The sequence below is a fragment of the Lissotriton vulgaris genome, chromosome 10 (genome assembly GCF_964263255.1).
Source record: "Lissotriton vulgaris chromosome 10, aLisVul1.2, whole genome shotgun sequence".
NCBI classification, from domain to species: Eukaryota; Metazoa; Chordata; class Amphibia; order Caudata; family Salamandridae; genus Lissotriton; species Lissotriton vulgaris.
The window spans coordinates 623894726-623911533 of record NC_141698.1 but is presented as its reverse complement, the minus strand read 5'-3'; the positions used below and the strand labels follow the sequence as shown (position 1 = coordinate 623911533).

The window sequence follows — 16808 nt, the reverse complement described above, 5'->3', positions numbered from 1 at the left end:
TTGACCAGCAAGGAGCAAAGATTGAGCACGAATTAAAAAATTTACATAATACCCCTCTCACCCCTCACCTCAAATCTAAAATCATTCATCAGAATTTTTTTAAGTACTCCCGCCACGCCCATGTTAAGGCCTGAGATTTGCGGCCACATGCATCAGTGTTGCCGTTTGCGATTTCTTAATTGCGAAAATTAAGGAATCGCAATTAAGAAATCGCAAACGGTTAAGCACCAAGAAATCACATTTTTTTTGCGATTTCTTCAAATTCCTTAATTGCGATTCACAATTTGCGAATCACAATTAAGGAATCCCTTCCAATTGATTCCTATGGGCCTAGAGGCCCATAGGAATGAATGGGAAGTCATTCTCAATTGGCGATTAGCAATTTGCGAATCGCAAATTGAGATTGCAATTTCAATGGTGCAGGGGGGGTCCAAAGGACCCCCCCCCCACACACCCCTGGAATATAACTTTAAGTGCATTTTTCACACACACATGCCCCGAGGGCATGTGTGTGTGTAAAAAGAAACTTTCAAAAATGCACTTTTATGCATTTTTGAAAGTTTTTGCAAATTACCATGAAGGTCACCTTCATGGTAATTTACCTCTCCCTATTTGCGAATTCACAAATTTAAAATGTTCTTGCATTGCATTTAAGAAATCGCAAAATGCGATTTCTTAAATGCAATCGAAATTTTAGAAATCGCAACATGATTGCGATTTCTAAAATTGCGAAAAACATGATGCATTCCCAATTTTGTCAATTGTATTCGCAAACGGCCGAAATTTGCGATTCACACCGTTTGCGAATGCAAATGACAATGATGCATGTGCCCGTTGGAGATCCCTGTCCTCTGGACGAAAATTTTCTTATTAAACAGGATGGAGTCCATGGAGAGGAATATGAACCCCTCTTACTCATGTACTTCTTATAATTTATTTTGTTTGAACATTCCTTCGCTGAAGAAGCTGTTAAGACATGAAGTAATCAGTGTTATTAGACTCGCTTGCATTGTACTGCCATACTAAGTGATTTAACCATGTATAGCTTAGGGATTTTACACACTGATGCCTTCAATTGCAGTTCAACCCTCTTGAAATTACATTTGAGTGTCAGCGAATAGATGAAGAACTCTACTTCCCTGACATTTCAGGTTAGTGAACATATGCTACATGAAGCTTTATTAAAGAGTCACCTCTGTCTGGAATATATATGTCTGATTACTAACCGGTAATCTTTATTACTCTGATTTTTTCTTCCTCGTCCCAGCACTGACGACCCTCTCTCTCTTCCTGAAAACCTTCATCAGCTATCTGATAAAGGGGTTTGGAAATAAAGGTAGTTGGTTACTAGAGTGATGATAGAGTTTATAGAGAGGAACTGTCTATGTGCAGGAAACATAGAAAATACCTTGGGGAGGCAGTGTTTAATTCGGTTTTTGAAGGAATAACACTCATTGAGTAAGGAATGGGATGAGGAAGGAGATGAGCAGGTAATGAAAATGTGAGGCAAGCATTATAGTAAATATACATCTCGCTGGTGAAAGTGACAATGTTTGTATGGAATTCTGAAAATCCTATTGTCTTGGGGAAAGTGAAATCCAAATACAAACCTGCAATTGTGGCTACCTAGATGAATCAGGGTGTTTAGCTGCAGTATGCAGAAAAGAGTCCATTGGAGGTCTTTTGGGGGCTTAGAGAGAGAGTTCATTTGGAGTTGATGTTTGTGTTGAGGAAGATCACATTCCTCATTCAGAGGCTAAAATTTTTCCTATAGCGAGTTCCGCTTCTTTAACCCTTTCGATGCTGATGACGAGCTCAGCTCGTCATCACCCACGGGTGTCGTGTGCTGATGACGAGCTGAGCTCGTCATGTAACGCGGCTTTTAAAAAAAAGCCGCACAGCGCAAAAATCGCCGCAGCAGTGATGCGGTTAAGGGTAGAAAGAGTTCTCACTAGGAAACGGGCCGCTTGAGGAGCTAACAGAATTTGCCCGTATTTGAAGCACATACACACACTTACTTACCTGGATGGCTTATTTTTATGGCAGTTTCACAAATTGTCTATCAGCAAGGAAAAGACCCTACCACGTTGGAGTGAGACTCGGCACCAGCAGCACAGAGTCCGGTAGGTTCTCGCGGCAGGTGTAGTAGCATGCATTGATTGGGCAGAGATCCAACCAACGGCAGGAGCTTGGGCTGGCCAGAATGTAGAGTCTGCCGTAGTTCATCAAACACCAGGGGCGGAAAGTCCTTTATAGGGTGGCAAGGATAATAGACCTAAAATCCTAGTGACCATCAATATTAAGGTTAGGAGATAAGGCTATTAATGGAACTCAGAGCAGAACCCAACGCAAGATGGTAGCACATGGGTTTACCAAGAGGTTTAAAGAGCAGGAGAAGAGAGAAGTTAATGGAGCACCACTGGATTGAGAAGTCCAACCCTGGCAGAATCTCTCAGTCTTGCTCCTGTAGGCAAAAAGGTCTCTTGATTGGAATTGGGTTAGCCCTTCATTTGGGAAGGAAGAGTAAGGGTTAGCCAAGTATGTGCAGGGGAGAGGGATGGTAAAATCAGATCCAATCTTTCACCAACCAGGAAAATTGGCTGTGAGACGACCAGGCTAACGGTTATCAGGCAAAGCGGTATCCCTTCCGAGCATTCCACTCCACCTAACTCGTAATCAGGGCCATAGAAGGCATTGGTGCACTAAGTAGGGAACTTACGAATTAGAGCTGAGCGCATTTGATTTCACTGCAGCACATTCCTGAAGCTTTCAAAGAAAGGGTTTGCAGAATTCTGAAGAAGAATAAGAACAAATGCTCCACTGGTACCATGCATAATTGCATGTGCATGTGTAAATCAATTCATTTTCACATGGTTGTGAATATGCTTAGAACCTGCGACCATGCGTCTGAGCAGAATGTTGGTTTCTGTATGGCTGCATAATTCAGTCTCTGGGCCGTTGGAGGGGCGCAGAGAAACTTGTCTCCAGAGGTTTGTGGTGTCTAATGCCAGTGCTAGAAGTCACATACCCCATTCCACCTAATAACCCCCCATTCTGCGTATTGGCCAGCTTCCCTGCTCCTGCTGCCTGGCCGCTGCTGAAATCCAAAAGTGTGGCTTTGGCTAAGCCAATAAGTCTGGCTTATAACTGAAAATGAATGTTGTTTCGGGCAAGTGGTTGACTGTAATACTGCCTTTTTAGTGAGCTTTCTGCCCTGAAATCATTGCTGCATTATTGGTGTGTTTTTTCTTTTCCTATGAGCGTGATTCAACTAGACCCTGCTTGCACTCTGACCTTAATTAAATTCCCCCATTCCCTTTCTTGTTGCTTATTTCCTTCTTTTCCAGTGGCAGCTGGTTGTTTACTATAACTGTGGACTTTCTAATCCTGCTCTTTAGTCTTTTCTGTGACACTGCCACCATCTATATTCAGGGTGGGTCCTCCTCCCTATCTGCAGTGCTTCTGGTTTGCTGTGATATATATATATATATATAATTTTTTTTATTGCGTTTTATATAATAGCGCAGACTTGACCCGTGGGCATCAGAGCGCTTCACAGAGTTTGCACAAGCTGCAAATACCTGAGACACCTTTGGAGTAAATACAGATACATAGTGACAGAAAGTGACGAAGTATACAGAATTGCATAAGCAGCACTAAGTAAGATACATTTGGAGTGAATATAGATACATGGTGACAGTATGTGTCAAGAACATTAGGGATTGATTCTGATTTAATTTTGAGGTAGTTACGGTACACATAATTACATAGCGCTTTACAGGGAATTGCGGCAATTGTGAGATATTGCCAGAGGAGTAAGTAAAAAAGAAAAGTACATAGTCATAGTAGAAAACGGTAGAGCAAGAATGAACAGTGTTTGAGATGGACGATGTAGCTGGAGTCGGAAACATCCTTTACAACGCATGCCTTTACAACGCAGCTGCTATTACAACACATGCCATTACAACATAAGTATGGGTAAGTATTTAATTTAATTTTAACCCCTACACCATCCAACACTTACCCTACAATTACATCCCCCTGGAGTTAGAATAGTAATTTTAACCCCTACACTATCCAACACTTACCCTACTATTACGCCCCACTGGAGTTAGAATAGTAATTTTAACCCCTACACTATCCAACACTTACACTACTATTACATTCCCATTAATTTAAAAAAAGACTTACCCATACTTACATTGTAATGGCATGCGTTGTAATGGCATGCGTTGTAATGGATCCTGCGTTGTAAAAGTTTCGTTGTAATGGTATGCGTTGTGAAAGTGTGCGTTGTAACGTCATACATCCAGCTGGAGAAAGGCCTTGTGACGGCAAGGGGGAGTAGAGGTAGAGTTTTCCACAAGGGAGTGTTGTACAGATGTATTTAGAGGGTCTGGGGACTAGTCCGGTATTTGCTGGTCTTGCCGGTCATACTGCCCACAGTGCCTGCCTTTCAATGGCTAGAGGTGTACTCTGGGAAGGAAAGTGTACATGTTGCCTATCCAGCAGGGGAGATCTCTGCAGTGAATTGCCCATGGTGTCATCGTCATATAGGATTTGGTACACACCCATCTTCGCTTGATTTCCATTTGCCGCTCTTTAGATGCATTATTCTCGTTCTTTATTAGGGAAGGTGTTTAACATCTATGGCTGCACCCATGTTTATTAAGACTTTCCATCAACTCAAAGCAGCACAAAGTTCCACATAGAATTTACTGAGTGCAAAATATGGTTTGAGTCTGAAAGTTTTTTTATATGGTGAAAAGGCGCCCTTCAGTGCAAAAAAATGCTTTGCACTGCATCACTTTTCATCAAGTGGTCTTTACTGGGGCAGATCACCCGAAGCCCTTAAAGGTTTTAATGAAAAGCCTGATTTGCCAGGAGAGCCAGACTGGACTTTGCATCAAAATCTAACTCATATTGGAAGCAGGTGTAACAAACAGTAATATGTTTATTTCTCAAAGATACACATTGCGTGTATGCTGCAGCCCACAACACCCATTCAATGTCTTCGATCCTTCTGCGTTTCTCATGCCAGGACTTTTTTACTGGAAGGTTTTGCTTTCAGTATAAATGATATGATAGGCAGCACACACTTTGCTCTGTACCAGGGTGCAAGCAGCAGCGGCCAGTGCAGGTTAGCCCGGTGGAGCAGCATACCCCTCTCCCCGCCCCACCGCCTGCACTAGCCCTCCCCCACGCCCCACCTGCACTGGCCGCTGCTGCAAGACTGCATGGTTGGAGCTCCTACCCAGGGGATTTATTTTTAATTTTTTATTTATTGCATTTTTATGTAGCGCAGACTTTACCCGGAAGTGTCAGACCGCTGTCCAATAGAACCAGTTACGTTACTTGAGAGAAATGGTACAAAATTGAACGTTACAAAAATAAACAGGAGAGGTAGAGTAAAACCATATAGGCAATAACACAATATCAAACACAGCAAACAGGGGGTGGGGGGGAATGAACAAGAAGATTTTACAAATTTACAATGATGAACTAACTTCCTAGAGGGGTCTGAGAATTAGGGTATTAGTTCTGAAAATGTCTTTGGAAGATAAGAGATTTGAGGTCAGCTTTGGAAATCTGGATGGAGGTGGTGGCAGGGAGCTAGGGTGGGAGCAAGTTCCAGATTCTCACTGCATTAGCTGCGAACGATTGAGCCATCGATATTTCCTTTTTGAAGGAAGGGGGCTCAAGCAGAAACTTTTCCGACCTCCAGACATTTTCAGTTTATTTGCCAGGTAACGAGAGGAGGAAGTGTGCAAGGCTTTATGGGTGATGCAGACAGTTTTATAAATAGATCGTGCCTCGATGGGAAGCCATCGAAGAGAAGAAAAGATAGGAGTGATGTGGTCACTTCGTTTGGACCCTGAAATAGGGATGATAGTTGCCGGCCAATCTTACTTTAAATTACTCTGCACTTTGGTTTCCCCTTTCTGGAACGAAGGAAATGTGGTTACTCCACTGCATTGTGTGAAAAATGAGTAAATGTGGGCCTTACTGTTTCTGAAATTTTACCCTTCTGTAAACTGAGCACTGAATGTTGATAGGAATGGTCTGACTGCTGAGTAGGTAACTAATTACGAGCTCTTCCCGAAGTCAGACCAGTTTTCCGATCAGTCTCATTACCCAATTTTCATGCCCCATTTTGCAGTACATTTTGAGGTATATTTCTTAATAGATGTTGAACTCGGGAAGCATCTGGAACAGGTCATTTACTTTATTTGACTACACATTATCTGTTTCATTACAGGGGAGTGAGAGGCGAGGGAAAATATGTAAATACATAAATGTTGTGGCACTAGTAAGCTTTTTCCTTCATTTTTATTGACTTTTAATTTTTTTCCTAGACTACTTCATTTTATAGGAATAGGATGGTGTGCCGAAGCATCGCCGGTAACATTTAACTCTCAGCGTGAAAATAGCAGCATGCTTGTGCTTAGATTGCTTTTAAATTCATGTTTCAAAGTATTTCTCTTTTAACGCTAGATTTCTTTTCCATCGTAGTGCCAAGGACAAGAATCTTAGCTACTGGGGGAGCTTCTTGCAATCAGGAAATACTGCAGGTATGTGCAGGCTTCGGAAATATCAGACTTTATTGTGAAATGCTGTTTTATGATCTTTGATGGATTTAGTTGGGAATGTTAGGGGTTTTAGCATGTTAAAAGTCTGGGCCGGCTTTCAGGGGACAGGGAAAGCCAGTGGGCAGGCAGGCTTTACGGAGGTCATTTTATGGCCAACGGGTCCTCCTGGAACTACCTGACCGCGACAGATGTGAAAGGTACCAGCAGGCGCTCTAGTATGCGCACGTGTGTACACTATGTGAAAGAGTACACCAATAAAGGACGGACGCAAGATCTTTGGAGTTAAAACCAGTGCTTAATTTGAGCTGTGGATTTTCGGTGCTCCTCACCAGCACTTAATTTTTGTCAACACCGGTACATATGAACGTCTTACACATGGTGTCAAATTTAGAGATGAGCACAACAACAGATGTTCATTAATAATTATGCATTAAAATGACTAATACCTGTTGCCCAAGATAGTCATTCAGCTTTGGGGGGCTGGTATAGGCTGACTTTTCACACTTTTGGGAGTGTGATGTTTAATAGTTTTGTTTGGCAGCCCTGGCAGGGGCAATGGGTTGAGCCAGCTTTGGTGGCCTCCTGAAGAGGGTCCCGGGACTTATTTTATTACAAATTAAACACCCCAAGGTGGAGCTCGGACTAGCCCTGAACTCCCATCCAAGCCCTTAGCAAACAAGATACTCTGATAAATCTATGGTGGAATGTGCTTACCCCTCCAAATTGTATTCACCTTCCATCTACGTAGCATAAAACGGAAAATGGTTGAATTAGGTGGTGGGAAAAGAGTTGCCTCTTGCAGGTAGTCCTCCAGCTGGGGTCAGGCCGCAATACAAAAGGGCTTTACCCAGTGGCAAGGCAGGTTTAAATACCTGAGTGAATGCCACACCCATTAACTCCACCCACCTCGAATCCCCTCCTCCCCCCAGGAGAACACTGATTGCCAGCTGGTGGGAAACAGCAAACCAGAAGCAAAGCGGGGTAGGGGACAGGGGTCAAGGTGGTAGTTATGCTGGACGTGGTCACTAAATCTGAGTACAGCTAGCCGCTTGGTCTAGGCACATTCTTACTGGTATAAGCATGAATTGCTCATTCTGATACATGGAACTCTTTGGGACTGTGCTAGACCCTGAAATATTTTAATATTTCCCTAGATTACATTTATAACAACTGACTTTAAAACCTTTGACTAGGGCTGTTGGAATTATGTTGCAATTGAGTACCAAATTATGCGGCATGGTTGACGAAATTATGCAGCGTAATAAATCGCATTGTGGGCAGTATGAATTCATTTTTTTATCCTCGTAAAACACATTTATACTGTCTTGCAAAACTTTCCTCTCGTCTGTACCAGTTTGACGCCTGTGATACCGCAAATCGAAGGTACTCAGTTACTCTTTACCATGGTGTGGCATAATGTGTGTTTTTTTTGTTGTTTTTGAATGTTTGACCAGTGTAAGCTAGAAACCATTTTTATGTTTGTGAGATCTTTAGATAATGCAGCAGATGTTGGATTAAGTGCATTATGGAGTAAATCCATAATCAAGCATAAAATGCCACTGCTGCGCAATCACATAATTACACCATTCTAATGGTATTGACTAAGACATTAAACCTATTGGGGCAGATTTATGATGCCCTTGGGCCTCTTTGCGCCGCAATTGCGTCACTTTTTTTGATGCAACTGCGGTGCAAACAATGCGCCCTATTTACAACATGACACATCTAGGAGATGCGTCGCGTTGTAAAGCCCTGCGCCATAAGGAGGCGTTCCTGCGCAGGGGGGGGCGTTCCCGCGCAGGAACGCCTCCTGAAAGTGGCTGAGTGAAATCTATGAGATTTCACTCAGTCACTTTCAGGCCAATGCTGCGTCAAAACCCTGCGCCTGCTTAAAGCAGGCGTAGGTCTTGACGCAGCATTGTGAAGATGGGGCACCCCTGAGCCTTGCTGGAGCTGCGTCACGCTTGCGACGCAACTCCAGCAATGCGCCACCTTTCCGGCATAGATGTGTCACGCATCTGTGCCGTTTTTGCCCCATGGTGCGCCGCATTATAAATGCGGCGCACCATGGGTGGCGGAGCTGTTGCGCACATTAACTGGCGCATCCCTGGGGATATGCCAGTTAACATAAATCTGCCCCAATATATTTTCAACCTTGTCTGGGAAAAGTAATCTTATGGCTCCATAAAAAACAATAACAGTCATGCGAGAATCTCAATTAACTCCTCTAGAGAGTGCCAGAGCTAACCAAGGTAGTATTGGTCTGATATTAAAACCTTTTTCATGGTTACTTGAGCACCCAGACCAGACCATATCATTCAACAAAACAACTAAATGTGCAATGGCCCTACTATGCTGCCTGGAAAAAGCTCTCCCGCACCTAAATGGCCCAACACATATAAAACATATAAATCACACAGCTGTTTGATAAGCCAGCTCATCTATCCAGATTCATTCTCTAATTCTGATGCCACAGAGGACAAAGGCTCCAAGGGAAGGCCACGGTACATAGTCCATCGCTGCCAAATCTTGGAATGTTTCTGTGGGCACCCCCTAGCTTTGAATATCAATAGATCTAGGCCCATGCAGGAGTCCATGCCCTGTTTCCAAACACCCAGCAGGGGAGGGGAGGTAGCTCTCTACAGCCTGGTGATTTCTCATTTTGCCAAGGTAAGGCCCAAGAGCAACATGTGTTGTTTGTACCTATTGCCCCTAATTTCGACTGTAGTGTGTATGAAAATGAATTTCAGGGACATGGGAAAATCCCAGGCCAGAACCTCTGACAGGCATGTCATAACCCTCTGCCAAAACTTTGTAAGTGCACTGCATGACCATATTGTGTGAAGAAAGGTGGCCTCGCCATTGCTGCATCATAGGCATGTGGGGGAAACCCCAAGGCCAGCTTGCCAGAGCCTGCGCCAGGAAAACTATGCACGGTGTAGATATTTAAATTGAAGGATGCTCAGGCATGAAGAAGTGGCTGTTCCTTGTGGGGATTCCTGGGCCTCGGTCCAATCGTCATCCACTATCAGACCCAAGTCTCCCTGCCAGGTCGCTTGGAGGGCATCAAATGTGGTGGAGCTATTGGTAATTAGGGACTGATATATTTTAGTAATTTTGTGATCTCCCAGGTCTCCCATGAGCAGTTTGCCTTCTAGTGGATTGAACTCTGGAAGAGAGTCCAGGTTTTTAAAGTAGAGGAACAGGGCATGGCGAAATTGTAGATATTTGTAAAATTAATTGCGTGGCAAGACAAATTTGCGTTAGAGCTCCTGGAAGGATTTAAATGTCAGACCATGCATGACCATCCCCCAATGAGGATATGCCAATATTATCCTGCCCTTGGAACCTGGATAGATTGGCCATTTGAGGAAGGAGACCATTATGCCATAACGGGGTCTCTCGTGTTAGGCGGCCCCACCACCACATCCGATGCAGCAATTGTCTCCCCACCTGAAACACCACTCCTGTCGCTCCAACTTGCTACAAAGATATGTGTGAATAGAATTGTTGCTGCATTACCAATCATTCAACTGCGTATATGCGATCGTCCCTGTACCACAATTTGTTATGCACTTGCAGGTGTGATGCTGTATGGTAGGACTGAATGTCTGTGGCTGCAGTGGCACCACAGTAGGTAGACTGAAAGCAAGTTTATAGGGCCTCTCGGACTGCGCCTCCTCACCACAAGAATTGACCCAATATTGCGTTCACTTGCCAAAACCAGGCAGCGGGATTCGGATATGGGTGGTTCTGCAATTGGAATAAGAGACAGGAGAGGGATTCCATCTTCAAGATGGTAGATCATCTGTAGTATGACAGGGGCAAGTGTGACTAGGATTTCACCTCTGCCTTTACTTGTTCCTTCAATGGAGCTAGGTTATAATTGCAAGAAACAGATTGAGAGGCGGACAAGAAGATGCTAAGGTATTGCAGCCCCTCTGTGGTGATGCCAGGTTGGCCGAACATTTGCCAGAGCCATGTCCCCCCCCCATATCGGCCACCTACTAGATTTGCTGGCATTTAAATATAAACCGGACGTCTCCCCAAATGCCTGCATGATACAAAGGAGCCTAGGGCCTGTTCTATTCTGGTCTGTAAGGAAAAATAAGACATCATCGGCATATAGTGCGATGCGATCTGAGACCTCCTGCGCCCATTCAAGGCCCTGGATCAATGTGTCAATTCTGACCCAAGCGGCCAATGGCTCCATGGCTGTGGTGAATAAAGTAGGAAACCGGGGAGAAACCGAGGTGCCACATGCTGCACATAACATCCGCATATAGCAGATTTACGTATGATAAAACTCTGGTGCGAATTTTGAGGCTTCGCGGGAGAGCAAACAAAATGGGGAGCTTCCAGCAGGCGCAGCTCCCTCCCCACCAAACCTGCTGACCTTCTTTTCCTCACCTCCCATAGAGCAGATCATATAGGTGGTTAAGACCTCCAAAGCTGGGGCTCCACTAGATCCCTGCCCTTCAAAAATACAGCACCTTGTTCCTGAAATTGTCAGCGAGCAATTGAGGGTCATTTTCAAGAACATAATTTGCTCAGGCATTTTCCCTGATGCCTGAAAAATTGCGTAAACTCTGCCACTCCTGAAGAAACCTGATCTCGATCCAGCCGACCCCAGTAGCTATAGACCCATCTCGAGACTACCCTTCCCAGCGAAGGTGCTGGAGAAAATACTAAATAAGCAGCTTACAACATTTATCTCCTCCACAGAACTTCTGGACCCAACGCAATACGGTTTCCTGGGAGGGGCATAGTACAGATACAGCACTGGTTATGGCTACCGAAGAACTGAGATCAATTTTGGATGCTGGGAGGAAGGCCGCCTTGATTTTACCAGATCTTTTGACGGCCTTTGACACAGTGAGCCATGTCGCTTTAGTCAAAAGGCTCTCATAATTAGGAATCAAAGTCACGTCCCTTAAACTGCTGTCCTCCATCCTTTCTGATAGCGCTAAATCAGTAAAGACCAGAGCCTTCTCTTCCAAACAGTTTATGCTCCCATGTGGCTTGCCGCAGGGCTCGGCCCAAAGCCCTGTGTTGTTTAATCTATACGTTCCCTCTGGCTAAAATCATCAGGCAATTTGGCTTCTCAGTGGTCTCCTATGCTGATGATACCCAGCTAGTAGTGTCATTATCCAGCAACATTGAAGAGACAGTGGATCGTTTCAATCTCTGTATGACTCAGGTCAATCAGTGGATGAGTTTGAACTGCCTTAAATTGAATGGTGGAAAGACGGAGGTTCTCCTGTTGGGCGGAGATACCTCATTTTGGTCACCAAATGGTGGCCGTCCAGTCTGGGAGACCTTCCAGTCCCTGTGCACAAGGCAACAAATCTAGACTTTATCTTTGCCAATAAACTGACCTTCAAAAACCAGATTAGCTCCCTCACCTCATCAGTCTTCTTCATCCTAAAGATTAACAGGAAAATTTGCCCCTTCATTCCACCAGAAACCTTAAAAATCCTGGTGACAGCACTAGCGTTGTCTAGACTGGACTACAGGAATGCGCTGTACGTACGGATCCAAACGCAACACCTTCAAAAGCGGCAGCGTCTTCAAAATGCGGCAGCCAGACTGCTAATGGATATCCCGAAATTTCAGCCAGTCTTTCACAAGTTAAGAACCCTGCACTGGCTCCCGGTGGACAAGAGGATCACATTCAAATTCCAATGCCTAGCAATTAAGGTAATCCATGGGTCTGATCCTCACTATCTGAAGAACCAACGGAATTGGTACATACCGCCTAGAAATCTAAGATCTGATCCCTGCAAACTTCTACAAACACCCAAGTTTAAGAAAGCCTGTTGGGGTGGAAGAAGCTTTCTGGTAGGGACTGTTTAAAACCTGCAACATGCTCCCAGCCGGTATAAAAAACAGCCCAACACTTCTAGCCTTCAGGAAAGTATTAAAACCTTGGCTGTTCTCCAACTAACCTTTCACACTCAGTATCATTGGCAACCATGCTGTACTTCCAGGTATTAGCCCTAGACGCCTATGGGCAGGTGTGCACTTTATAAATGCTCAAATTAAAACAAATCAAATCAAGTCCAACTGACAGAATCAAAGGCCTTATCAATAACTCCTTGAAATAGGACGGACGGGCATCCCAGGCGATCTACATCAGCCATGGCATTGTGAGCACAGCGGATATTATGGCGAGTAGCACGGTGGGGCATGAATCCATCTTGGTCTGGATGGACTAGGTCAGTTATATGAGGCATGAGCCAGTTGGCCAGGGCTTTGGTGAGTAGTTTAGCTGCTATGTTCAATAGGGAGATCGGACGGTATGAGGAGTGGCGGCCTGGGGGTTGGCCTGGTTTGAGGAAGACCACTACTTCAGTGTGTCTCCAGTGTAGGGGAGCTGCTTCTCTTCCAAGGCAGTTTGGATCACCTCGAGGTAGTGGGTGCCCAGTTGCGGCATGTATTCACATGGGAAGCCTTTGTGTCCCGGAGCTTTACCTGGGCGTAGGTCAGTTAGGGCGGTTGCTAACTCTTTGACTGTAAGGGCGGGATCAAGCAGCGACCTGGCAGTGTCTGACAGGGCTTTCAGGGGTAGATCATTCAAAAATTTCTGTATTAGGGCCTCTGGCAGCACATCGCTTCTGGCGTACAGCACCGTGTAGTAGTCAGCAAATTATTGCTGAGGGATCGGTGAGAATATCGCCATTGGGATCGGAAACGTTTGGGATATAAACCGGCTTCAGCGCATGCTGGCACAGCCGATGCAGTAATTTACTAGATTTGTCTCCCCAAAGATATATACCACTACAGGAAGCCAACCAGGAAGTCTGTGCTTCTTCTAGAATTTCCCCATAATACAGCTGTTGCGCTAGGGTCATCTGATGATGCGCCATATCTACCCAGCGTGTCTACCCATGAGCGTGAACATTGGAAGGGGACTCTGTGGTGGATCAGAATGGCCATGCCTCTGGCAAACCCTGAGTGAAAGGTTTGGTCAAAGCCATAACGAGACAGACAGGGTGTTTTAGAACCTAGGAGATGTGTTTCTTTTAATTACAGAATGTCTGTCCCAAGACGTTTAGTCTGCTGAAGCACTACCCCCGCTTCACTTTGTCTAGGATGCTCTGAACAGTCCAGCCAGTGATTTGGAACTTACCCTGTGGAATACTGGCATTTACACCGGTCATCTTGGAGGGTGACAAGTATCCAAGGGGCATGGTCTGCATGTGGTCACCGCTTGAGGAGCACCTAAGTCGCTCATAAGGAACATAGCACAAGCAACAACAGAGCAACTAAACAAACCCAAACGAAAGCGGCCCAGGGAAGAGGGCTACACAGCCCCCCTTCACTAAAAGAAGAAAACAAAATGTATAAAAAAGCCTTATAAAAAAGCCTGTCAACTCGCCGGAGGCCCAGCCTCCTTTCTCCAACACTCAGCAAATGTGCCTCCTAGGGCACTGCTGGTTGGGGGACGAAGTCTCCTTGGCTTCAGAGGGTCCTTGGGGGCCAACAAGTCCTCTTGTTACCGCCATTAAGTCCCACACAGAGGGATTGCTGAGAGGTCTTTGGAGGAAAAACCCTCTTTCTCCACCACTATGCAAACACACCTCAAGGCACACTATTGGTTGGGGAATGAATTCCACTTTACTCCTGATGGCCTCAGGACTAAAGTGGACTTCTTCCCTCAACTAGTAGTGTGCCAGGAAATGCGTTTGCAGTCACTCATATACTCCAACACTCACCTACACTGCCTTTCATATATGCAGTTATTCGCCCATATTCAACTAACACATCCACTCACTCACCGACTCAGCCATACACACACCTAGTCACCCATATAGCCCCTCACACACACTCACCAACACATACTGCCACTGGCTCACCCACTCACTCATCCATACAGGAAGTCACAGACACCCTCACCCACCCACCCACCCACCCACATAGACACTCAGACAACCTATCCTTCACCCATGCAGTCACTAACATACCCACTCATACACCCATACAGCCACTTAGACACCAACTGTACATATATTCACACAACCGTTAATTCACTCATACAGTCACTGAGACACGTAATCACTAACTTATACCATCAGCTACGCACCCACTGAATCATTCATCCAGGCACTCATACACCCACTGATTCACCAGTACACCTTGGTGTATATATATCTTTAACACTCATAAACTTTTTAAAAAACTCACATTCACTGGATGATGTCATCAGTGATGTCATTTGAGATGTCATCAGTGATGTCAACAGTGATATCACTGACCATTTCATGAGTAATGTAATATGTGAGGTCACAAGCAGTGCATTGTGAGGCTGTGAGCTATAGTTAGCTCACTAACTATAACAGCTGAATTTCACTGGTTTTCTACTAGTGAAATCTGAGCCTAACTATAACGTCCCTGTAACCTTTGTTTTTTTCAGTGAATATATATATATATATATTACCTACTGGCAGTCGCCAGTAGGTATATATAGTTAGGACCTAGTTACCATAGGAAATCCCCAACATTCTATTGGGAATATCTTTGGCGCCGATTCAGGAATCTGTGTGTAATTTTTCTTAAATTTGCTCATCTACGCTCCGCTCCTTCCCTGAAAGTTTCGGGGGGATTCGTAAAGCGGGGGCTGAAAGGGGGGTCCCAAAACATGTTTTCCCCATGTTAATTTCCATAGGGAACTTTAGACACGGCTACAGCCCGAACTGCTGAATGGAATTACACCAAACTTGGCGAAATGGTAGGGCCTGGTATGCAGATATGCCTTTGCTATGTTTGGTGAAAATCCCTCCAGTAGTTCTTGAGAAAATTGAATTTGATATTTTTCAAAAGGCATTTTCTATGGGACCTTTAGACACGGCTACAGCCCGAACGGCTGAACGGAATTACACCAAACTTGGCAAAATGGTAGGGACAGGTATGCAGTAGTGCCTTTTCTATATTTGGTGAAAATCCCTCCAGTAGTTATTGAGAAAATTGAATTTGAGCAAATTATATATCTATATGCGCTCACCGTACGAGCACTGTACGCGCACGATACGTGTACCGTACGCGTACGTGCGTGTACCCTTACGCGCGCGAGCGAGTTTCTGATTGGCTGGCAGTTGACTGTCAACATTCCAAACTGTCCAAACCAGGAAGTGTTGGCCACCATCTTGTTTTTCAGGAAAACTGAGGCACAAGAGAGCCCAAAACAAGAGTGGAAAACACGACACTGTTGGATAATGTTTATATATGTTATTATCCTTCTGGGACCACCTGAGCAGCCATATTGTTTCTCAGGAGAAGTGAGGCACAAGAGAGCCCAAAACAAGAGTGGAAAACACGAAAAGGGGGCAGGGTAGAGACCCCCCAACACTCTAGCCCTTCTCAGGGGGTCCCAGAAGGACCCCCAAAGGCAAAAAAAAAAAAAATCGAAAAAATCGAGGGGTACGCACACCGTACGCGTACCCCGCTTTTTAAAAAAATATATATATATTTTTGCACTTGGTGGTCCTTCTGGGACCCCCTGAGAAGGGCTAGGGGGTCAGGGGGTCTCTACCCTGCCCCCTTTTCGCGTTTTCCACTCTTGTTTTGTGCTCTCTTGTGCCTCACTTCTCCTGAGAAACAATATGGCTGCTCAGGTGGTCCCAGAAGGATAATAACATATATAAACATTATCCGCTAATAGAATTAGCATCTCCAAAACCTTTGAAATTTATTGAAAAAAAATATAGGTTTCACTCCTGATATAGTTAGGAATTAGCATTTAAAAAACCTTGCAAATTCACTGAAAAAAACATAGCTTTCAGGCCTTATATAGTTAGGAAATAGCATTTAAAAAACCTTGCAAATTCACTTAAAAAACCATAGGTTTCAGGCCTTATATAGTATTATAGTTAGGAATTAGCATTTAAAAAACCTTGCAAATTCACCTAACACACCATAGGTTTCAGGCCTTATATAGTTAGGCATTAGCATTTTAAAAACCTTGCAAATTCACTTAAAAAAGCATAGGTTTCAGGCCTTATATAGTTAGGAATTAGCATTTAAAAAACCATTGAAATTGCTCCTATATAGTTAGTTGTACTAACTATATTTCGCGCACCCGCAATCCACTGCTGATGATGTCACATATTACATCATTCAAGACATGGTCAGTGACATCACTGATGACATCACTGATGACATCTCATTTGACATCACTGATCACATCACTGATGATATCATTCATGTGATAATACGATG

General features: G+C 44.4%; 1 protein-coding gene across 1 annotated transcript in view; it reads left to right on the top strand.

Annotated features, from left to right (window-relative positions):
* The window catches only part of XYLB (xylulokinase), an 894017-nt gene that overhangs the window by 675429 nt on the left and 201780 nt on the right, over nucleotides 1-16808 (top strand). The window contains exon 16 of the mRNA XM_086941458.1: nucleotides 6514-6572. Within this exon, the coding sequence (XP_086797584.1) occupies nucleotides 6514-6572 (59 nt within the window). The remainder of the gene's footprint in view (nucleotides 1-6513; nucleotides 6573-16808) is intronic.